The sequence below is a fragment of the Sesamum indicum genome, linkage group LG2, assembly GCF_026168435.1.
Source record: "Sesamum indicum cultivar Baizhima isolate 11 linkage group LG2, ASM2616843v1, whole genome shotgun sequence".
In the NCBI taxonomy this organism is placed as follows: domain Eukaryota; kingdom Viridiplantae; phylum Streptophyta; class Magnoliopsida; order Lamiales; family Pedaliaceae; genus Sesamum; species Sesamum indicum.
This window is the reverse complement of record NC_142658.1, coordinates 22,031,926-22,056,612: the sequence shown is the minus strand read 5'-3', so window position 1 is coordinate 22,056,612 and position 24,687 is coordinate 22,031,926. Positions and strand designations below refer to the sequence as shown.

At 32.1% G+C, this 24,687-nt stretch overlaps 2 protein-coding genes across 3 annotated transcripts; both read right to left on the bottom strand.

The window, feature by feature from the left end:
• Window positions 1-12,101: 12,101 nt before the first annotated feature.
• ATHB13 (Homeobox-leucine zipper protein family) lies at window positions 12,102-14,443 on the bottom strand. The gene is made up of 3 exons (XM_011072715.3): window positions 13,996-14,443; window positions 13,347-13,735; window positions 12,102-12,745 (listed from the first exon to the last, which is right to left on the bottom strand). The coding sequence occupies exons 1-3, from the start codon at window positions 14,123-14,125 to the stop codon at window positions 12,386-12,388; spliced, it is 879 nt and encodes a 292-aa protein (XP_011071017.1). The 5' UTR covers window positions 14,126-14,443; the 3' UTR covers window positions 12,102-12,385.
• Window positions 14,444-21,749: 7,306 nt separating this feature from the next.
• LOC105156550 (binding partner of ACD11 1) lies at window positions 21,750-24,687 on the bottom strand. Of its 2 annotated transcripts, none has more exons than XM_011072713.3 (5): window positions 24,506-24,687; window positions 23,965-24,096; window positions 23,325-23,400; window positions 22,619-22,732; window positions 21,750-22,451 (listed from the first exon to the last, which is right to left on the bottom strand). In XM_011072713.3, the coding sequence occupies exons 2-5, from the start codon at window positions 24,078-24,080 to the stop codon at window positions 22,023-22,025; spliced, it is 735 nt and encodes a 244-aa protein (XP_011071015.1). In that variant the 5' UTR covers window positions 24,081-24,096; window positions 24,506-24,687; the 3' UTR covers window positions 21,750-22,022. The 2 variants fall into 2 exon arrangements, with proteins under 2 accessions (XP_011071015.1, XP_011071016.1); XM_011072714.3 differs by having other exon boundaries at window positions 21,750-22,448; window positions 24,506-24,685.

Sequence of the window (24,687 nt, the reverse complement as noted above, 5' to 3'; positions counted from 1 at the left end):
TTAATTAATTGATTGAGCTATCTAGTTTGTATATGACAAAAAAAGAACAAGAAACAGGGAAAGGTAGAGGATATGGAGATTAATCTTAATTAATTGATATCTTGGTTGTTGTAATGTTACGTTAAATTGGAAGATTTGATTATTGATTTCGATGTTCAGTTTGAACTTGATGTGGGTCATAAGTTAGATGAACCTACTTTTTTTCGGTATTTATTTCGAAGAGGCATTTTATTTGAAAATGTCAAAAAAATTTAAAAAGTATGATATGTTATTCGAGTGTATATATTTTATTTTAATATTTTGCTTTTTGTTGATGTTATTCGTAAGGGTATATACACTATGATTTAAATGAGATAATAATTTTAAATTAATAAAACAAAATAAAAAAATTAATGTAAAGAGTATAATATAGAATTTCAATGCATTTTTGTTGATGAAGTGAATTTAAACATGGGAACTTTACCCTCACACGTTTCGTCATAAATGATGTCATCTGGAGAAGAAAAAGTCTTGAAGGATAAACGCTGGAAGAGCATATTTTGGAGTCGCCCACTAAGAGCAGCAGCAACAGCCAACATCTTTCCATCTATCTCTGCTCTATTAATTCATTATTATTATTCATTCGACATATATAAGATTGCATGAGTTGTCGTTGCATAATGCTCCCATATATATATATATATAGAGAGAGAGAGAGAGAGAGAGAGAGAGAAATCAGAATTTGGACAGAAACTGTCCCAATTAATTAGTTAACCTATCTCTATCGCCACCCTCTCTACCTTAAGCCTGCTGCACTCTATTTCAGAAACCATAAACATGAATGTGCATGATGGGCATATGGTTTATAATTAGGTAAGAATTGATCATTTTTAATTAAATTTAATTTTTTCTATTAAATAATTCGTAAATACAATAATTGCCTTACGCTATATATGCACATAATTGCTCGTAAAATGTATCGTAAATATTAATCAGCAATATATAATATAATCGGTTCTCTTTTATTTAAAAAAAAAAAGAATTTTTTTTTTTTAAAGTGACAAATATTATTGAGATTGCATATATAGCATGAATCCATGGATGTAAGAAATTGTTGAGAGACTTCTACTCTTATTAGTTTAATTAGGAAAGGAATGTAGGGTACTGGTAGGGTTGCGCAGGTCATAGATATTGGCATGCCACGTGGAGTGAAAAAGAAGGTGGCCTGGGTGGCTACTATCTTGTCATGTCCTTCTCTTTTGGAGTGAACTGCAATGGTGGGACTGGGAGCCATACATATACCAATCTGCCCAAATAACTGCAAATATATGGCCCTCTCATTCCTTCCTTTCTTCACACCCAATATCTCCCGCCAAAAACACCACGCATTCCTCACACACACACACACATATATATATATATATATATTATCAATTTAGTTTTTTTATTTTAACAATAGTTATATAATTACATCAACATCTCAATAAATTAAGTTATATATCAATATTCGATCAATCTATCACTATAACTAAAAATAATGAAATAAATTATAATAAATCCCACAGAAAATAAAATAAATACTTACATATTTAGTTAGACTCAAATTCATGATTTTGAACTAGGCTATAGGATAACACATAATCAATTTGGTTAATCATAGATGATTCATACACATCATATATATAACAGTTGCATACTATAGTATATAAGATTATCGATGAAATAAATTTTAATTTGATATATATATATATATATAGTGGGATGTAAAAATGTTACGTACTATGTAAACACATGACAGGAAAGTCCATGTAAAACATAGTGGTTTTGGTGTAAGAGAGTGACATGTCGGTGGTGAGTTGTCCTAGAAAAAGAGTCTTCAAATTTAAGACTAATAATCATATATATATCAATCGTACAAATGTTTTTCCATGTACACACGTTTACAATTTAAAGACCAGTTTTTGTGATGGAACCCTATGCAAAAATGCAGCTATTTTCTCCTCTTGTTATTCCCTGAACTTTTTAAAGTTGATCGAGAAAACCCTACTTTGATCTGCTCTGCTCATGTGACACTAAACGCCATTCAAGCCCACGATATCTTACATGCATATCTTTTCATAATTATGCCTCTAATTTTGTCATTTTTCCAAGTCACAATTTCGTGCAACACTAATAGTACGTACTATGCCAAATATCCCACTTGTCCCGCGGGCCGGACTTTATGCCCTGGCCATCATCATACTTTTTAACTTTTCTAGTCGGACAAATAGTTTTGACGTGTGTGATGACAAGATTAGTCAATGTTGAATACTATTACAACTCAAGCATGCCCAAATCTTAATTTGTCCAAAAGTACTGCATCACACGATTGCCCTAATTATTGATGAATTAGAACGCAGTAAATAATAATTAAGATGACTCATTTCGCACATAATGGTAAAGAAAAAATGTGCAGCATGAAACTGCATCTATAGTGATGGTTCATTTGGGTATGGGGACGAGGGCGATAACGCTGATGATGAGAATCATTTTTGGTGGAGCGTAGCCTCTGATCAAAAACTGGCTAACAAAAAGAAAAGCAAGAGATTATGGACAATGAATCATTTGAAGTTCAGAGATGGTAGGCCAAATTAACCATTACTAAAGAACAAGTATATATACATATATATATATGTGTATATGCCATCATTTGCTTCATTAATTTCTTAGGTATATTATGGCCCAAAGGATTAATGACAGTGGCCTATACAGCTCCAATGGCGGCTCCCCACCTCAAAGTAGAATCATGGCTTACCTTCATTTTCTTAATTTTTTTCCACGTACTTTCTTTCTTTACGATGGTTTAATATCGACCGTTTAAGGAGTTTGGACTTGAGGATGATAAAAAAGGGTCTTATTGTCGCCTCATGATCAAGGAAATTACATTAAGAAGCAAACTCTTGTATAAAATTTGGGACCTGACTTGATCGTGTTACAAACTGACTCTTGAGGAAAAGTGACACTCTCTTCCAATGTATTTAGAAACCCTCGTATTCGATATTCCTTGCTCGCGTCAAATAGAGATTTTGATTATTCATATGTTTTGTGGAATGATCTTATGACAAAACTCTAACAATGCATTTATCCAGTTAATCTCTAGGTGTGTTAAATCAACACTAGTTTTGGAAGTCCTACGTGATAAGCATAAGGTACACACCATCATTGCTTGCAAGAAAGGAGTGTGAAAGTGGAGCTTTGGTGAGGTCCAAGTCCCAAAAGAGATTGATACATGGTATGGACTAGTGGGGCTTAATATTAATTGTTAGATTAATTTCCTGCTTATATCTAATTAATTCAATATATCATCATTTCAATTAGCGCGTCCGCTCCACAAATAGGGATGTGCCAAGTGTCCCTACGTTTGGGATTAGAGCACGATTGAGGTTAATTCATTATTATGATGAACCTAATATATATTATAATAATTTCCATTTGATTATTATCAATTAATTAAAAATAATTAATTAAGCTTGAAGTGCGAATTGATGTTTGGCTCTAGGTAATCTTTTGGTTCTTGATTTATATATTCAAGCCCTAATTGTTAACCTATTGATCATCATTTACCCAAAAAATTAAAAATTAAAAATTAAAATAATGGAAAAGCAAATCGTGGGCGTGCTTTGTTTCTGGGCTCTAGTAAAATAGAAATTAAATAAATTATTTTTATGACTATTCGATGTCATGATTTTGAGATTGAAATTAAGTATGTTAAATTTGGGTCCATTTTACATATATATATACTTTGATCTTGAAATTCAAAGATGACCAAAAAAAAAAAGTGAGCTGAGAAAAGAAGGCAAAAGAAACGGAAAGAAGGAACTGAAAGTGAACAAAATCTAGAAAGGATAAATAGCTTGCAAAAGTTCACTTTTATTTAATTATTATTTCTCTAATTCAAAAGTTTACATTCCAATCTTTGAATCATATATATCAACCCTCATTATCTCTTCAAAATCAAGTATGAAAATTACATAACCTATCAACATCACGTCTTTTAAAATTCAGCTATTGAAATAATTAAAAAAAGTTCAATTATATTCCAATTCCTTACATTTCTTCAGATGTCTCGAAAATAAGTTTTATCTTTAAAAAAAATAATAAATTCTATTGAAATAAAATTTTTATTTAGAAATTATTATATATATTATTAATCCTCAATTACTATAAAAATACATAAAACTTAGATTTATTCATTTCAAAGATGAAAGATCAAACAAAGTAATTAACAGAAAAAACAAGAAAAATGCATCAACTGGAGCATCTCTCTCTCTCTCTCTCTCTCTCTCTATATATATATATATATATATATATATATATGAAAGTAAAATGAGAAATATATATGTATAGGTGATCAAGACAAGTCTAAGAAGCAAAAAGAAGACACTTTGTGAAAAGCAATCTATCAATTCTTGCCTCAATCTGTAATAAGTGGGTGGATTAAGTGTTGTGTTGTTTGTGCATTTAAATTAGGAGGTGGGTTGTAAAAAAAATAAAATTACAAAAGTGCAGTCCATAGATATATGTCTTTTTCATTCACGGAGCCCCACCAATCCCATCAAAATTCTGCTTACGCTCCTCTACCAATTTCTTTTTTGCATTAAATTGGAGAATAGAGAAAGATGGTTGGGTTTGGGTGTGAAATAATGATATGTGTAGAGGGAAAGTGATGGGCATTTTTACCCTACATATTAATAAAGTTGGTTGGAGTAGCAAATATATATAGACAAAGACTACAAATCCACTTTCTCTTCTTATTTTCTCATCATATATCTAATAACTCTTCTTTTCTCCTTAATTACATCTATATATATACAAAGATTACAAGGTGCAACTTATTTATTTTACACTTAGTACAAGTTCAAAACTTACCTTCATAAATGGCCAAAATTATACTTTTAGTCTCATAAAATAGGAGTTCAATATTTTTAGTCATTTTTTTTATGGGATTTTTAAAATAGTTCCAAAATTCGACACTGATGGGAGTACATTTTTTGTTAATTTCAAGTGATATTTTGCTTCTTTTGTGCCCAAAATACTCCTAATCAAGTATCATATTGCAGTATTAGCCTATAATGGATTGATGAAATGAAAAAAGGAAAAAGAAGCTAAAATCAACATGTGAACAGATTAGAAGGACGAGTTAGGCGTGCTCACGCCTAACCCTGCAGGAATATGGCTGGAAAAAGCAGGCTCAAGACTCGATTTTTGGAAAGATATGAAGCTGATTGGGATACCTTTTGATGATTGGAAGCTAATTTTGTTGGAGAAAATTTATTCAGGACAATAGTTTTATTTTCTTTAGTCTATTAGTTTAAATAGAAATTTATCCTTTTTAATTCTAGTAGAATTAAGTAACTAATTAGTATATATATGTGATGTAACATATAAACATTTCTATATAGGAATTAAATGTATACTTTCACCCAAAGAAATGTACAAATATAGTTTAAATCTTTTTTACTGCAAGAAAATATAATATTAGTGAAAGAATATTTAATTAATCATAATAATATCAGATATTGTTTATAGTAATAATTTTTAGACCCATATTTATTTTCACATCAATTACTAATAGTGACAACTTCTACACAATTCCTACCACTACTTAATAAATTTTGCAGATCATATATATGATAAAATAAAAGTATTTTCTCTCTTAATATATATATGTATATATATATATATAAATAATGATTTATAGATTCATCGTATTATCACTTGAATTTTTTTATTACTAATAATACTATTATTCTTTTTAGGGTTCCTTAATTAGCTTGATACAAATTAAGTTTTAATTCTTTTTCCATCACACGGAATAATTAATATATATGCACGCACAAGACTAAAATAATCCAATTATATAAACACATGCATTTATATATATATATGATCATGATGGTGATTCATCAACATGGCAATTGAATAACAATCTCTCTTTAAATCACAAAAATATATATTCCATATTTTTGGATCAAACATTTTTCTCCAACCTATACGTGTACAACATTCAAAGCATTGTTATTTATACTATTATAAAATATTTTTTTTTAATTGTACCAATTTTAGATTGCCCCAGTTTACCCTTTATTTCATTTATTCTCTTTAAAATTTTTGGTCAGATTATTAATTATAATATTTTTTTACTAATTTTATAATTTTTTTTTCTCTTAACTACCCACTATCCCAATTTCTCTCTCACCTTATTTCTCCATATTTATTATAATTTATAATTATAATTTACTTTTTTAATAATTTTTTTAGTTCACATAAAAAAAATTATATAGTCGCGAGAACTGCATGTGATGATAATTAATTAAATAAATAAATACATAATTGTACCCACATAAATAAAGAAGACCCCACGTGGGGGATGAAAATGCAGCATATTTTAATTTGGTGGAATTGGAATAGATAGCTTTATGTGAATGTGGGGTTTATGTGCTTGGGATTCCTACAATATTAATTGATGTGAAGTGAACATTAGAGTTACCTTTTGAGGGTGATAAGGTGTACACATTTTAACCCCAACCTTCACGTCATATGTGCTTTCTCCCACATCTTTTCTGCATCCCACCACCACCACGCTCTCCTAAAAGGACATGTTGTGGGAATCCTATGCCTGCTCCTCAATATTTTCACTTCCCATTTCCTTATCTCTGAGTTCCTAATTTTAATAAGGGGTATTTATAGTTTATTAATTACATAAAATATCTTTACCTTTTATGTAATTATAGAAACCATTCCTTCTTGACAATTTCATACATTCATAAAAAAATACATAATTTCATCAAATATTAGAGATTGTTTATAATTTTTTAAATAATAAGGGATATTCGCAATTATGTGAAATATTGGAGTTCATTGTAATCAACCTTATAATTAATAGAGAAAGAGAGAGTGAGGAGGGATATGGGGCGCCTGCAAAGTGAGGTGAAACATTGAGTTGAGAATGAATGTAAGACCTTCTTTAACATGTTTCGATAAAGATACATACACATTCACATTCTTCTCTGAAATTCCCACTCTCTTTCCTCTTTTTATTCTGATGATGGATAAATTTGTTAGAAGAAAGAATGAGCGAAAGGGACTCTGGTCTCGAGTAGTCTGCTCAGAAAAGCTTGGGGAGATTGAATTAGGTACCCCACTCTGGGCTGCTTTTAACTCTACCTGCTCCATTTCTGTAACACCCACAGCCTTATTGAAAACAGTACTACTGTGCTCAAAGGGTTTTTGATGGCCCAAACTCTTATTCACTCGAGACCATCTAGCTACCTAGCCCACCACCAACATCACTTCATACCCCTACTACTGCTTCCCATCATTATACCGGTTACCATCCCAACCCGCTCACCAATAACCTTTTATTATTTGTCTGTCACATAATAAGTGTATTTAGTATCAAACTTGATTTGAGTCAGCAGCCAAAGAAGAGTGAAGCCTAAAAGCAGGTATACTAGCTAGACGACCTCCATAGACTGGTCCAATGCCAAAGGGACGGTCGCTTCGTCGTTATTGGTGGTGCTGACGGAGGTGGAAGTGGTGACGATGGCCAGGGTATGCCCGGAAAGATATAAATTGCACTAATGGGGTAGAGTTGGAATTCCTGTTGACATGGCAAATTTTTGGTAGACTTTTGAGGAACACTCTCACCCCTCATATTCTGGTTTCATCTCGATTTTAGAATACAAACCAGAATTTATTTACTTTACTTGATCATCAGTGGAGGTTTTGTTGTTAGTTAACTATTATGTTATTAATATTAAAATATTCATAATCCATCCAACAAAATATACAATGATTTAATTAATTGTGATGAATAATAAAAAAAGTTATTATTTCATGTTCCCAAATACACGAAATCCATGTACAAACCTTCCGTGACCTATACAAAAGTCTGTTTGTATATCATTAAATATTTTAGAACTTAAAAAAAAATACAATTTAGAAATGACTAAAAACATCCTTGTGAAAAATAAAATGCCAAATTATCCACTATGTTTTCAAAAATGAAGCAAATTACTCCTTCTATCTAAACTATTGGTAGGGGGTAAGTTGCCTTATCTTTTGAAAAAGAGAGGATAATTTGTAAAAAAAAAAATTATATGGAGTATTTGCTGGTTTCAAATATAAAGGAGGCAATTTGCATTTGAATTTATTTGAAAAATCTGATTTAATTCGTCGAGAGCTGGTCAGAAGACTCATGTTATCGGCACTGGGCTGAACTAATACGGAGCCCCATTTATTTGGGCCGGCAAATGTATCCCTTCAAACTCCTATAAGAAAAATAATCTATAAGAATGAAATTACTCTGCCAATAAGGCATAATTTTTTAGTGATGTATTGATATTATCATCAAAAGGGCCCAGCCCAACAGATGAGATCTCGTTAGGGTTTCTATTGGAGCTAAAGCGATCCGCCGGCTTTAGTTCAATCTCGTGCCCCCTTTGTTCAATAAGTGGAGAAATTGGTGAAAATTTGTTAGAAAATTAATGTAATGTTTTTTAAAATCAATAAAAAGAAATATATATTATACCAATTCCGGCACAAGCCTATATTGAACAGCTAGCATGAGAAAATTAAGTTGACCCTTTTTCACCTGACACGGAGAGAGTAGATCCAGCTCAAGAAACCTAACCAAAGCTGAATTTAGAAACAGATATTTTTATATGTCCAAGTTGAGACAACGTCTAAATCAAAGAATTTTAAGTCTATGTTTTTCTATTTAATTTAGTATATATATATATATATATATATAATCATGCATAATATGAATTCTATGCTAGTATAAGCTAAGGTATGTTAAGATCGGAAAGTGACGTTAGAGATCGCAAGATAAGGTATGTTGAGAATCGGGAAGTGATGTTAGAGGTTGTAATATAAAATTCTTACCTAAATCATGGTTGATAAAATCAAATTAATTACAGTATAAGTGTAATGTACTTATAATATGATTAATCACTTTATCTGAATTATACACTATGTATACAGTAAATATATTTTACTTGTCATAAAATTAGACCAAATACAATTAAATTTAATTTGAGTTAGAAATTGCGGATATTGGTAAGTTAGAGTTATTAGAAGTGTTGTGGAAATTCTAGAAGAATGATATGATTATCGACAGCAATTAATTGTAAGCACGTTGTTGGGTACTAAAAAAATGTGATTTATGTAGTTAGAGAAGCAACCTCGAAGTCAGACAGCAAACTTTTTGCTCCATTATTAATTCCCACAATCTCTACAAAATTCCGCCACAAACTTATCTTTCCACTCTAATTTAGTTACTTCTGGGAAATATATATATTGTTTAGATTCGTTGACATGAACTCAAATCCATTGTGTAGTACAGCAGCCATTTGAAAAACCAATTAAAAAATATTTTTTTAAAAAAAAAAAAACATCAGAATATGCTTGTCTCATGCATGTCATCTTCATGTGTTGGCCACATAACATGCTTCAAATACTACTACAAATTAAGGGGAAAAAAAAAAGCAGCTTATTCTTTGATTCAATGTAAAATTTCGTACAATCTTTTTTGCAGAAAAAGATTTCCGAACACCTTTTTCTCTTTTTTACAAATACCTGTAAGTAAATCACATAAATGACAATCGAATTTTGGATTGTGTTGAGAAAAAATAATTATGCGTAAAAATATCTTTTTTCCTCTCCATTATATGTATTTAATTATAATTAATTTAATGAAAGTACATGCTATATGTATATATATATATATATATGTATGTGTATGTATATTTTGTGAAAGAAGCAAAAACAAGAGAAGTAGTTTTATGATCATGAAGTATATAATATAAAATAAATTAAGAGAAATAGTTTAATAATGGTGTGAGTAGAGAATGCATGTGGCCACTTGATGAGCAGCTTTAGTAGAGCTAAGAATTGTTAATATTTCCACTACACAATTAATATTATTTATTAGTATTATGGCATCTCAATCTGTTTAGAAAAAAAGCCAAAGTCTTCCAGCCATTTTCTATAGCTTGTGCACATGATCCCAGATTGATCCACCTTTTCTCTCTCTCTCTCTCTCTCTCTCTCTCTTTTATTTTTTTATTATTATTATTATTATTATTTTGCTGTCCATATAATATTTAATACCCAAATATCCTAGCTTTCGGATTTTCTCTCATACAATGTTAAATCTTGTCGATCCTATAATAATAGGATAACTATAATCCTATAATTCTAAAAGGATTCGACCTTAGCTACTAATGGCTAAGACAGGTGTTGTACAAACTGTAAAACATCTAATATGTGTGAATCTGGGAAGTGGAGTTTGGAAAAGTTAATGATTAAACAATTAATCTTTTATTTTTCTTTTCCAGATGTTGAAGATGAGGGTTCAACTTCATATCAGTAAAATTAGATAAAGGAAAATTACACACCAATTCCTCTGTCCTAGTAGTTAAGGCTGGACATTATTATACTCACAATGTTGTCCGAATTAATATTCATCAAGGTGTCAATGTGTCTAATTAAACATTACTTTGATTTGTGTGTTGAAATTCTCGTATGGTTAGATCTTGATTCTTAATCGATGGTAGGTCAATTATATGTAAAGACCATGATAGACACACATGACGCAGTTGCAAATCTCATTGACGGGTTGTGAGGTGCAATGCGTTGCGTTTCCATTTATCTACCAAGAAAAAGGGAAAAGGAAAGTAGTAACACTACTGTTTAACGTAAGGCAGAAGAATGCATCTTTACTGTTGAATTTTCTTTTCTTGGTGGGGTGAGGAGGGGGTGCCCCCTTAGAATGAGGGCTCCCTTTTGAGAGAAAAAACCAATCAGGGACCATATATTCAGACAAGTTCATTGCTGAAAATCCGTACGTTCAATAAAAGGGGCTTATACTTTTGAATTGTGGTGATGATGTTTTTACTCGTGAAATTATGGACGGCCCACAGTTTCATATGTACATCAATATTTGCTCAGTTTCACGATTTCCAGACTACTTAAAAAATCAGGGTTTGATTAATTTTAATTTCACAAAATTTGAATTTTACCTTTTTCCCCACCTTTCTTTATCTTAACGGACAGGAGGATAGGTTATAATTACATAATAAATAACAATCATCGATTCATCATGGATCAATGTATGTTAATTATCAATATCAAATACATATACCTAATCGATAATTATTATTTCAGGAAACTAACAACTAAAATCAAAGTAAACTAAGGGCTACACGTTAGTCTTTCTCATGTTCCAAGTGTCTCAATATAGAGCCACAAATGCAGTTGATAAAGGGTAGTCTCTATTGTCCCAGGACTCCTAAAAAAGGGAGAAAATTTTATAAATGGAGGAAAGAAACAAGCAACATTACAACTCGAAAATATGAATGGAATTATTAATAATAAAAAATCAAAGTTGATCGTAGTTGGCAAGGTCCCAGCAAGAAGAAAAAGAAAAAGGAGGAGTTGGATGTTTGGGAGTGGGTGACAGAAAGCCACATGAATTCTTGCGATACCATAAAACAAAAACACAGCTAAAAGAAGAGAAAGAATGCAAAAAAACCTCAAATAGTTACATCTTTTTCTTTCTTTTTTTGAGGGTGTGTTTCTTCAATTTTGAGTGATTCGATACCAATGCCATACCCCCTTCCCCCCACCCCACCCAGTCATTGTCAGTTGTCAGCACAAGCAAGAAAAAAAAACTTTAGCCAATGTCTCCTTCACGAGAATGACCATTTCCCAACTTTCCTTGTTTTCTTGTCCTTCATCTCTTTGTCCTCTTCCGCTCCTTGGAGCGTGTGTCTGATTCTATCTCTCTTTCCCTAGAAAAATTCTTCCCATCAGCTTCTGCTGAAATCTCCCCCCATTTTACCAACAAAATGGACTGGATGAAAATTAACTCATTCGTCTAAGAATTTATGCTGTTTCACTTAATAATTAAATTTATGTTATGCAAGAACACAGAGGTAAAAATGTGGACAAAGGGAGAAAAATTTGCATGGAGATAAATCTTTTTTTTTTTTTTTTTCTTAATCAGACGGGAGATCATAAATCAGGTAACTAGCAAAATTTCAACTTTCAAGCACACATTTTTTGCAGGGTTTCAATGAAATCAAGAAACATGATGGTAATATGCAAGCAAGAGATGACCCGTTTACATTAGTAACTTATAGCTTATTCCCCTCCAGCTCCTCAGATACTTCCGGTCTTAAACTTTTACTACTTTGTACACCAAAGCTAAAGTATCAAAACATGAAATTTGATCATATCAACTCATCAAATACACTAACTTGGTCTTCGATCTCGATCCGTCTCTTCCAAAAGGGCAATCTTTAGCAATTCAGCAGGCCAATTTGAACCCCCGTCAGCGCGATCCAAGAGTTTTCCCAATTTAATTGAAATGTTGTTGCTCTAGCCACGGCCAAAATCCAGTCTGATCATCCATCCCACAGAACATATTGCACAGGCTTTCTTCCTTAACAGATTGGTCCATTTTCGGGCACTGAATTTCGGGCCTGGAGGGATTGTGAAAGAGCTGCTGCGCCACTCCACTTGGCCTGATCAATGAAGATGGAAAGAGGGGCCTGCCTGCATTTGTGGGATGTGCGGGTAAAGGGCTGTCGATGGCTGGGGTTCTTGAAATATCCAACTTGATTTCCGAACTGTTCTCACTTCTGTTACTGCAAGAACCTTCTGTTTCTTTGTTCAGATTGATGGATTCTGTTGGCTCCTTGTTCTTCAGTGCCATTATCTGCAAATCATTAATCTAATTATTGTTTCTTCACCAGTCTATAACAAGAAATTACTTTGTTTACTACCTTGAATACCACCAAAATTTCAATTTCCAACTTTACAGAACGTCCTGAGTTTGTTAACAAGTAAGCCATGTGAACAATACTTTGAGGCCAATTAAAGAATTAAAATGCAAAGACTTTGATGATAATTCTAAAATATATGTCGTACTATACCAAAAATCTTTATTTATACCAAGCCCTGATAAGGGCACAATTTCCAATATAATTAATAATTACTCAGAATATGATAATTTCCCATGACATTTAACCTGTATTTTTGTGCTCGTGTGCAATCTTGCAGCAGCCATGAGACAAATAATAGAGCTTCTGCCAAGATCCTTCTCTTCATCAGGAAATAAGCATAACCACAATAATTAACCATGCACTGTAACTAATTCTTATGGCCATGGCCCGAATCAAGGCGCCTTTTTAGTCTATTTTACAATCTAATTATATGCATCAAAAAATCTAAAGATATGCATAAAATCACACCAGCACCTCCATTAAGACTTATATATGCCAATTTTTTTACAGTTGTAAACAACTGTTTTACTGTACCTCGGCGTGAAGTTTCTGATTCTGTGCCTGAAGTGCATCATTCTCCGCTTTGACAGCTTCAAACTGTCTCTTGAGAAGGTCATAATCTTTCTCCAACTGCTTAGTCTTCCATCGGGCCCTCCTGTTCTGAAACCAAATAGCAATCTGTCTGGGCTGGAGGCCAAGGGCCCGGGCCAGCTGCATTTTCCTTTCGGGCTCAAGCTTATTACCTAGCTCGAAGTTCTTTTCCAGCGTCTTCACTTGCTCCATGTTGAGCCTCCTCTTCTTCTCCCCAACTTGCGACCCGTCGTCTGATAATTCATCCTCTCCATGATTGTTCATCTCTTCGCAGACATCGATTCCTGTTGAAAATCCCATCGACGATCTCTTCCCTAGTAGTGGAGCCACTCCTGCAATGTTTTATCAAGCCACTTCCACTTGTAATCTTGAAATGATCTCATCAAAAGAAGCAAAGAAAAGAAAGAAAGTAAAACTGATTCTTAACGCGGTTTTTTTTCTCACTTCTTTTCCTAAAGTAGGAATGAAATTTTCAATGTTCCTCGGTAGTGTCAAAAGTTGTCCAAACTCCATATAATTGGTACTGTTTTTCTTTTTGCCCAAAAACCCCATTACGAGGGGGAAAAAAAACATAAAGAAGTATGTAACGTACCATGAAATTCTTGAGGAGTACTGCAAGAGGGAAGAAGTGGAGGTAGAGAAGTGGAAGGGTGAGTGTGTTCATCTTGATGAGGAGTTTGAAGCATGAAATTGGGGTGGAAAAATGCCATTTCTGTACTCATCACCTATTGTAACAGTACAACTGATTCCACCTGCAGTTTGAGTGACTGGAAAACTGGTAATAATTCAGCAGCCATGATTGTTTTCTTCAGACAGAATGATTCAAGGGTGTTGTAGTATATATGCACCCAATATCACTCACATATAGTTCAAATCAATGGAGAGATAATTTGGTCAGGTTGGACCTATAGAGATGCATTCATATCTCTCTGATGGATGTAGCTTATATACCTTATCGGCTTCAAGAAGAGGGTTTCCTGATGTGTTTGTGTGTGTGGAGAGGTCTGTTTTGAATTGTGAGAAATGGATTTTTTATATTAATGCGTTTTGCTTTCATTACAAGTTAGATACATAAATGGACACAGTACGTCGTAAATTAACATAAAAAAGATATGTAAGAAATTAAGGAAAAAAAATGGTAATTTGGTATAGTTTATGGTGTGAAGTGGGGTGCATATTTTTCTACACGGACAGTTGTCATTGAGGAATTTGTATGGGGGTTGATTCCTTTGGTAAAGGGGGGGAAATGGGTTCAGATTATATGGTTTTAAAAGGAGAAGTGGGTGACTTAGAGGGAGAAAAATAATTCATTATTTGTTATTATTAATTAATCATTTGGTTGCTTAAATTATTCTTTAATATTTTCTTTTCTTGAATATGGTTAATTGGTTTTGTCAGTCAATAGGAGATTACTTGAGGAATATGAGAAAATGAAAGCTCTCTCTCTCTATATAAATATATCAATTTATCACTACTCCAAATCTTTGTAAATCAACATTAACTTAATTCATGAGTTGTACACAAATACGTATTGTGTTCTTCATCATCCACGCACTACTCCAACATATTCAACTTTTAACATTAAATTCAGTCGATTAATTATCATCATGTAACATATTTGCAAACACATACAGAATTGAGAATTATATCATATTTTTAATTTTGTAATTATATTATTTGATATTTTAGTTTTGTAATTTATTAAAATTATAAAGTAGTCCTTTATCCATTCAAATCTTCCAATTCTAGAAACAAATGATCGGAAAGTGACACCATAATTCGGCCGATTTATTCTAAAATTGAAAAATTAAAAAGACGAATGACCATTTTGCAATTTTAATAAATTATAGAACCAACCTGTCAAATAACTATAATTACAATATTAATAAAATAATTAAGCCCTATAATACACTTTAAATTAAATTCTACGTTCAGAATAAACAGGTTTTTTTTGTTTTTTTGAAGAACGCAACGACTATTTATATGTTTGGATAACTTATAATGAGCTCTCATGAGCTAGATAATTACATTTACCCCTTATAATTTGAGATTTTACAAATACCCCCTCAAATTTATGTACATTAGAATAAATATAATTTTTTGTTACAATTAATTAATATGGTAAAAAAGAAAATACTGTGTCAAATAAATTAACTACGGCCTGGAAGAGCTATTAGTTGTTTCTATAAGTGAGCCAGACCATTAGCTATAGCTACGACAAATATTTTGGTCATAACTTATATTGATTAACCGTGGTAAACATTTAAGTTTTCGCATTGATTTTATTTAATTATGGTTAACAATATTGATTTACCATGATTATAAGTTGTTATTATTTGTAATCTAGTGAAATATAAAAATATCTTTCAAGCTTTGAATGTACTATAAATAAGGTAAAATATACAAACCATTACATTATATTAATAAAAAAAAATAATTTATCAATAGTGTAAATTTTGAAAAGTTGAATAAGTTAGTTATTTTATTATAAATGGCATTTTGACTTCATAAAAAATTAATGCACCGATGTCTTAACTATTGTTTGTAAGTGTGGAGGAATTTTTCATTTTATATTGGTATAAATGTATAGATATTTGAGAAAGTATGAAAAACTCTTATGGTATGCAAAGTCATATTTGCCCTCTGTATACTAATCCACAAAAATATTATAGAAAATGTGTAATTGATAATTCATAATCCAAAAAATATTTTTGGTCAATTCATCACAATTTGAATGGAAACAACAAAAACTAATAAAATGAACTGATTGTTTATAATTACAAACATAAATATATATATATATATATAGTTGTAATTTTCTTATTTGTTTCTACATTTATTTTATACCTCTTTTATATTGAAAAAAATTATCTTACGATACCCTTCCTACATCAGTGGATGTGAGTGGTGAACCACGTAAATATTTTTACATTCTTGAATTTATGGTTTAATCGTCTAGATGAGGGTATAAATATTGGTGAGAGAGATGGGACAGGAATCTAGGGATGGGTCCGGGGAAGGGGGCAGGGATTGCTACCTAACCCACCAACAGGCATCGTGCACCAGGACGACGATTCCCCTCACCCTCATCCCCAACCCCAACCCTTTCTGCAACACTTATTTTTACTATTAACCAAAAATAAAATTCAGAAAACAAAAAACAATATATATATATATATATGTATTGGCCCCAAAGAGTCATCTCTCCATTGTGATGATCGATCGATCGAGCTGTTCTTATTTTGTCCTGCTGCACCTCTCCAACTGTCCATTTCCGTTCCCACTGCTTCTCCCTGCCACATCCCTCATGCCCCTGCATTCACCTTTCCTTTATATTTTATCTTTTATAAATTACAACCATCTTTTTCAAACTTAGATATTATTATATATACTTTATCATTATTTAAAAAATTACAAATATCTTATGTTATTTTTCATTTAAGTGAGTATTTTTAATTTCACGAACAATTATGTGGTATTCATAATTAAGTCAAAACTTACGAGAGATAACTGTAATTCATTTTTCCTCTTTCTTTCTTTCTTAAATTTCCATCATTTTCTTTTCTAAAAAAAATACACCATCTTAATTGAACATCAAGGTAATGTTGTATTAGAGTCTCATGAATTTATTTTAAAAAATTATGGAATTGGTATATTAATATGAATATCTTATGTGATGTGGGATGACAGAGTATATATATATATATATATATATATATATATATATTGAAACCTCGATTATATTATAAATTTAAAATTCTTAGAAATTTTTAAAATCAACATATTGAGAGTGGATGTATCTCAAATTCGGATTCTTGCACACACAAGAAAAATCAAAGAAAACAACATCCAACTAGGGGTGGCAATTGAACCCAGACTCGATAAAACTCATCCCGGACCCGTCTCTAATGGGACGAGTTCGGTCCAAAAAATTACAAATGGTGCGGGAAGCGGGTCCTAAGTGTTAGACTGGGGCGGGTTCGAGGTGGGTCCTGGGTCCTTAAGGACCCTCCCCGAAACCCGTCCAGATTTTATTATTTAACATTTATATATAAATATATATTTTATTTTACGTTATTTTGATAGAATAAATACTAATAAAATTTTATATTATTTTATTTGTTTATTGTTAGGTATTTTTTCAACAATTGATAAATTAAAAAATTATATCATAATACTCAATGAGAACGAAAATGAAGAAATTGTTAGTAATGTATAATTTATATAAATTATTTGGTTTGTTTTTATGAATAATTTATTTATACTTGAGAATTTATTTTTTGGCCTTGAGCATTTGAGTTAGGCCATGAACAATTTTATTTATAATTGATACTTAAAACTTTTTTTTATACAAATTTATAAAATAAATAGTAAATAATAAAAATAATCAGGTTTATGGAGTTAGATCCGCCCTAATAAATTTTTGTATTGAAGTGGATATCAAATCCTCCCAAACCCACCCGTTCCCACCCCTCCATCCGAACTAACTCAGGGATCTTCCTACAGCTTTGAAGTCGCAAAGATTGGAGAATAGAACACGAGATTTCATGTTCATGATCGAATCATATTATAATTCCAAACAATATCCCTCTTTCCTTTTTTGATCCCATATGGATTTTTCAAATTTAAAAAATGACTGTCTTTTAGCCTTTGAAATTTGATTTTTTTAAGGTTTACAACAATAATTAATTTAAACTGCTTAGTGAAAATAAAAAAGTACATAGTACGTAGTATTAGGTAATATTTCTCACGTGAGTGAAGTCTGATGATTGCATCGCCATAACAAGTAAAGTAGTTGAAAATTGTTAATCAGATATATCTTTATATAGTACAAAATGATTGACAACTTGATTACTTAAGATGGTAATTGATGTAAGAGATTTTTTTTATTATAAAATTATATTAAAATATCAGTCAATAAATTAATATATTTTTTGGTAATAAATTATAAATTTAAAAATATTAATTAATATCATATAATAAGATAATATACCTATATATTTAATATGAGCTCGGACACCCAACTTCATAGTTTTGGAGTAGTGCGACTTTAATTTTAACCATTAGGACAAAACCTCACACCGATGAATCCAACTTTAAATTAGACAGCACTAGACGATATTATTATACAAATGACAAATTAATTTAAGAATCGATCTTTTGTTCTACATCTACGAAATTAAACCTTTTATTTCAAATAATCATTCAACATTAATTTACCCGAAAGCATTTAATTGGGAAAATAAATATTATTCATCATGTAATTTAGAGTTTTTGGTCCCATGGCACATTTTCATTAGATATTTAATGAAAAAGGCCACGTAACCATTAAGTTTTCAAATTGAGCATATAACGGCAACGTGCAAGGTTTCTTTCGTTAAATATTTAATGAAAGTGTGCCATATAACAAAATATGTTACTTTTTTAAAGTTAAAAATCAAAATAAGAATCCGACCAAAAATTAAAAGCTCCAAATTACGGCACGAAAATAACTAATTGCTCCCTCCTATTGAATTTTTATAACTCTTACACATACCTCTGTATTACCATCCTTGTATAGGTAGTTGTGTATGTCAAAATCAATTAATAATATGTATGGGGATATAATATAGCACCTAACTAGGAGGAACGCATACGAGGAATTAGTTATTTAGTAGATGTCAAATTTTCTTTTTTCCGTAAAGAAAAATACTAGTGGACATTTTCACAATTGTGGGATACGTAAAAATATGTATAGCATGTATGTCAGATTTGTTAACATTAAATCTATTAATGTGGGATTAAATATAATTTATTTATTTTTATGATATGTAAAATGAGTAAAAAATTTCTGTAAAAATAAATTTAGCAAATTATTTCCTATATTTAAATTACTCCATATAAATTGTCTAAATAGAGGGGTAATTTACTTCGTTTTCTAAAATAGAAGTAATAATTTACTTTTTTTTTTTTAATCATTTCTCATATCATAAGGGGTAAATTATATTTTTCCCTATTAATGTGTCTTGATATATATTCTTTGAACATACTTATACGTATAAAAAACTTTTGTATACTGAACTTATAAATATTGAGATCCACTTGAGTGATAATAAGTTCATTTATATTTTGGTAATTGGGTGATAATGGTAGAGAGGGACCCACTTTTTCAAAATTTATAAGGAGCAAATTATAATGATATTGGGATCAATGATATCTTAATCCAGTGATTGAGATTAAAGTTGAAGTTTCATGAATAAATTTGAGTTCCACCATATTTGTCTCATTTTATATGAGTTTATAGCAATTTATTCATTGTTGTTAGTCGTATTTATATATTGATTGAATTGAGGGGTTTCTTAATGTATTGAAATAATACATTATTATATAATTTATTTATTGTTATTAATAAAAATAAAATAAAATTATAATAGTAGGATACTGCATCTCACATGTGGCATATTAGTTGGAAGCTGTGAAGCTCAATATATATTCCCCATGTTCTGATGCACCTCCAGCTATATATCCTGCTCGAAATTCCAATCACATATATACATACATGGAGAAACTTATACATATAATATATATATATATGGTGGATTTTATGTATATAATAGATATTAGGTTTTAATGTTTAATTGTGATTAAAATAAAATAAGAAGAGATATGAATCTTCTGGTCCACATGCATGCGCTTATGGGTTATGGCTTCTGGTGGATTCAGAAGTGAGGGGCCATGTGGGCTTCTATGCTTGACGTCACTCTTTCTCCCTCCCTTGCTCTTTGAAAGTGATTTGTCAACCACTGCCTATTATTATTATTATTATTATTTTATTTTATGTTTTTCAAGATTATTTGGAATATATATATATATATATATATATTTTATTCTACCTTATTATTTGATATGGTTTTGATTTTGATTTCAAGTGTGTTAAAAAGCAAGACTTTTCCTTTATCATTTGATACTAAAACTAAAATTGATGATGCAAAGAAATGTGGAATATATGTTGAAAAGTTGGAAAATTTCCTATATCTAATTATAGGAATGAAGATATTGAGGTCGCGAACTAAATTTCAATAACAAATTTTTTTGAAAAGGTTCCAATAATTTCATAATATAATGGATTAATTCATATTCAAGATTTCTCATTTCTAGTTTATTTTTAGAAAATCTAAGATCATGATACTTATAAAGCGTTTTTTTCTTGAATCCAAATCCTTGTATCTAACGCAACATAAACAATACGATCCTCACCATACTTGTTGTCCTACTGCTGCATAGTATGAATTATGCAGCAGGGATGCGTGCATGCGTATGGGCAATAAGTAACAGCTTGGCATCGATGTGCGTTTGCCTCTGAATTTCCCAAGCTAGGCGACGAGGTACCGTTGTCTGCTCCCTGTCCCAATAATTTTCCTCAAGAAAATAAACTTGGCTACACATATATCTGTGTGGGTGTGTGTGTGTCTGAATCTTATAAGAGAGGAACACTGTCAAAAAATAACGTTGCTATGAGAGTTCAGTGTCTATGATATTGAATTGCAAAGAAACCAATCGATTACAAATCCAACTACACAGTTGACGAGGCTGCATATCTGTGGTGTCTGAGTTGAAATTCTTTGTTAGTTGTCTGGGAAGAATTTAATTATGATGCTCAACCCAATATATATATCATCAGGAAATACTTCTTAGTCGTTCAATTCTTAACACACCCTGTATTAAGCAGTTCTTGCTCAGCCGGCGGGAGATCAGTTGCAGTGGCACATTTTTAAGTGAACCAGCACTTATTGTATTTTATTGCCGTTTTCTTCCCCCTCCTTCCTGACCCATACATAAGGGAGTGACGTGCCGCCCAGCTGTCAAGTTAGCTAGGGGTTAGTATTTCTGCTTTTTTTTTACCCCACTCATCCATCGATCCAAGTTTAAGCTCAAGACCTTAAAAAATCTTGAGATCAAATGGATGAGTTGTCCCCTAACGGACAAGTTAGTTAGGCATACCAACCCTTAGTTCAGTCAATGTTCATTCCTGAGCTTATGCAATCTAATTATATTGAAGTGTATGTATATTGAGTCCACTATTAAAATAGAAGAAGAAGAAAACCAAATAATAGCGTTTGTCCACTGGTGTTGAATACAAGCAAGAAATCTTAGCTTTGACAGATATCCAACTCCAAGAAAAGTGAAGACTATAAGATTCTGATGGTTCGATCAGGCCATACTGATGATATTCAGCAAGAAATGGCCACCGAACAAATGTAGTAAAGATGCTCAATCATTACCGTTCAAAGTACGAAAGTGAATGTGGCTGCTTTTGGTAATGATGATGGTTTTTTCCTAGAAGTAATACCATCACGTACCATGACATAAAGAATACTAATAATTTAATTCCAATGGGTAACTGTGTATGCACACAACAAGGTTACAAGACAAAGAACGTTCCCGAGAAGGGATTAGAGAGTTGCTCATCGAACAACTGTTTCCTGGAATTAGAGTAATCACTGAAGGTACCCAAAATCCCGTTCGTTACTGTTGAGACCAGCAAAATCTCATCGCAAACTTTGTACATACAACCAGCAACTATACCTAACAAATTCCTATGCGGAATAAGACTACCACTGTCCGTCAAATTCTCAATTCCTATTTGCCAACACCGCGACCTCCAAGATCAGCGGCAACTTGAGAAGCTCTGCTTAGAGCACCGGATAACCAAAGAGCTCCCTTAGAGAAGTAACTACTATTAGCCATGGCATTTGCTGCAGAAGCTGTTCTCTTTCCTGTAGCAGAGACAACTGATCTTGTCGTATTTGAAATATGGTACCTCTGATCGGCAGCTCTAGCAGCTTGAACCCCAATTGCTATCTTGTCAGTCAAACCGACTCTTTCACTCAATTGTGTAACCTTGGCTACTGCAGTGGCAGATACCTGATGAGATTCATCAAAGGCTTTGGCTTTGTTCAATGCACCTTTCCCCAGCACATATCCTTTAGCAGCCACTGATTTTACAACATCTTGAGCCAAACACACAGCTTTGCCAGCAGATGGAACAACATTTTGGCCTTGGGACTGCTGATAAAGTAAGTATTGAATGTCTTATTTATCTAACGAGAGAAGAATAATTGATTTTCCAAGAATAGAAGAAAAAGAATACACAAATAGTTACAGATTCGACAAAGTAGACAATTGTCTAACACGTAGAAATAATCAACTGAACAGAGAAAAGGAAAGATGCATACACTTGGCTGGTTTTCATCTTCAATCTTCAATGAAGAATGATTCCAAAGATTGTGGTCACCTCCATAATGTCCAGATCGAGTTATGCATACAGGTCGATCCAAAATGGTAGCTCCCTAATATCAACATTAACTTCAACATGTAAAACTTATGAGAATAACAGATCACTAACACTGAAACATGCAAGTACAATAGTTTCGGATTTCAAAACTAGGATGGTGATATTGAAACTCTCTTCGGCAATTTAATAAGGTACAGAGTGACATTATTGATACAGGATCAATTATTTGGCATTACTCTTCATGCATGCTTTTTCATACAAGGTAATGATCAAACTCGTGATAGCTAAAATGAAAATTTTTAAGTGGTTTATCATTAAACATGGATGAACAAGGATTATAACAAACCGATCATGACAGCAGAAGTTAGATAGGCCAAAACCAAAAAAAAAAAGACGGGTGAATTCATATAAGTGAAGACATAATATGAAGCTGAATAAAAGATGCAAGTAAAGGATTAACCTCAGGCTTTATTCTGCGATCAGAATGAAACAACAATGAACCAAAGTAGTTTTACTAGCCAAGTCAGATCCAGTGCTATATCAAACATAGGTTACAGGCAACTGATGCCAAGTATTTGATGTTATGTTCAACACTTTAACTATCTATCAACCTAAAGTCACACAACAGAACTTCTAAAAAAACTTACATCGACCAGGATAGCAGTCTCCACAGCATGAGGATTTTTGAAAGTCACATAAGCTGTAAATGCAAATTCCCCAGCCCTGTTTTGAAATTATAGCAACCACAATTCAAAATAATTTTCCAAGAGATATGCAGTCCATGTATGCATAGAGAAGCTCCAGGCATCTACTAAGTACAGACCATGGATGTTTTGATCCATTCGCATATAAAAAAAGAATCTAAATCTCGTGTTCCTCAACCAGGGGACAACTGCTGTAGATACTTAATGCAAGCCTATCACCAATCCAATCTGAAGATTAAAAAATCATAGATACCCTTACACTCTTACAATAGTAGTTAAAATTATGCCCTTTTAACTTCTCTCTCGCTTGTCAATTGACCGTTTGTCCCATCTATCATAATGGATCTTGGAACAACTATTGTATGTGATCACACAACAGAGGAAAAAACACGTTATTATACTACAAAAAAAAAAAAAAAAGAGAATCACCTCTCAATGAGGTGGTGGTTGTATGTGTGAACAAAAACTGTTCTAATGTAAACACTAGGCAATTTCAAGTTAATTGAGGTTAAGTGTTCACAAGAACTCGTAACAGGATTTACCATGCCGAATGGACGACGTAACTCTACAATGTGGAGTTTACCTGACAATTACAACATGTTGAATTGCACCACAGAATGCGAAAAAATCATAGACATCCTTCTCAGTAGCATTAGGAGACAGGTTCGAAATTTCTACTGTATAACCAGTTGGGTTCATTCCTACCCAAATAATCCTGGGGGGAAAAAATGCAATTAGTTAATTGTTCGACTGAAGCACTTGGAGAAATATTAGAGTCTCTAGCTACCAGAATAAAATTTGAAAAAACAATTAGCAAGAATAACCTAAAACAGTACAATATTGGCCTCCGTATTATAAAAAACAAACATGGAAAGGGGGTGTTCCACTAACAGCTAAAACATATTAACTCTCAGGAAAAAGAAAAGCCGCCGGTAAAATTCAAACAATTACCAGAAAACCGTATCAATAACTCTAATGACATCATCTTTACTGATTAGGACTATGAAAATGAAGTAATTTCATGATTAAAAATAATGAAGAGAAGAGAGTTGCCGGGAGAATCAACGAACAAACGTTCGCTTCGAACTTCAATGTTCATGAATGAAACTGATGGTTAGACATACCTTGGATCCAAAATTGCGAAGTCTCGGTAGAATATTGGGTAGATTCAAGACGAAGCTTGGCGGTGAAGATAACACTCGATCCAAAGCGTAAAGTTTTTGATTTGCAGCTTATTATAAAGGGACGTTCACATTTCGCCGCCTCAAGTTTCTTATATTGTCGATTTTGTCCTTGGAATTCCGGA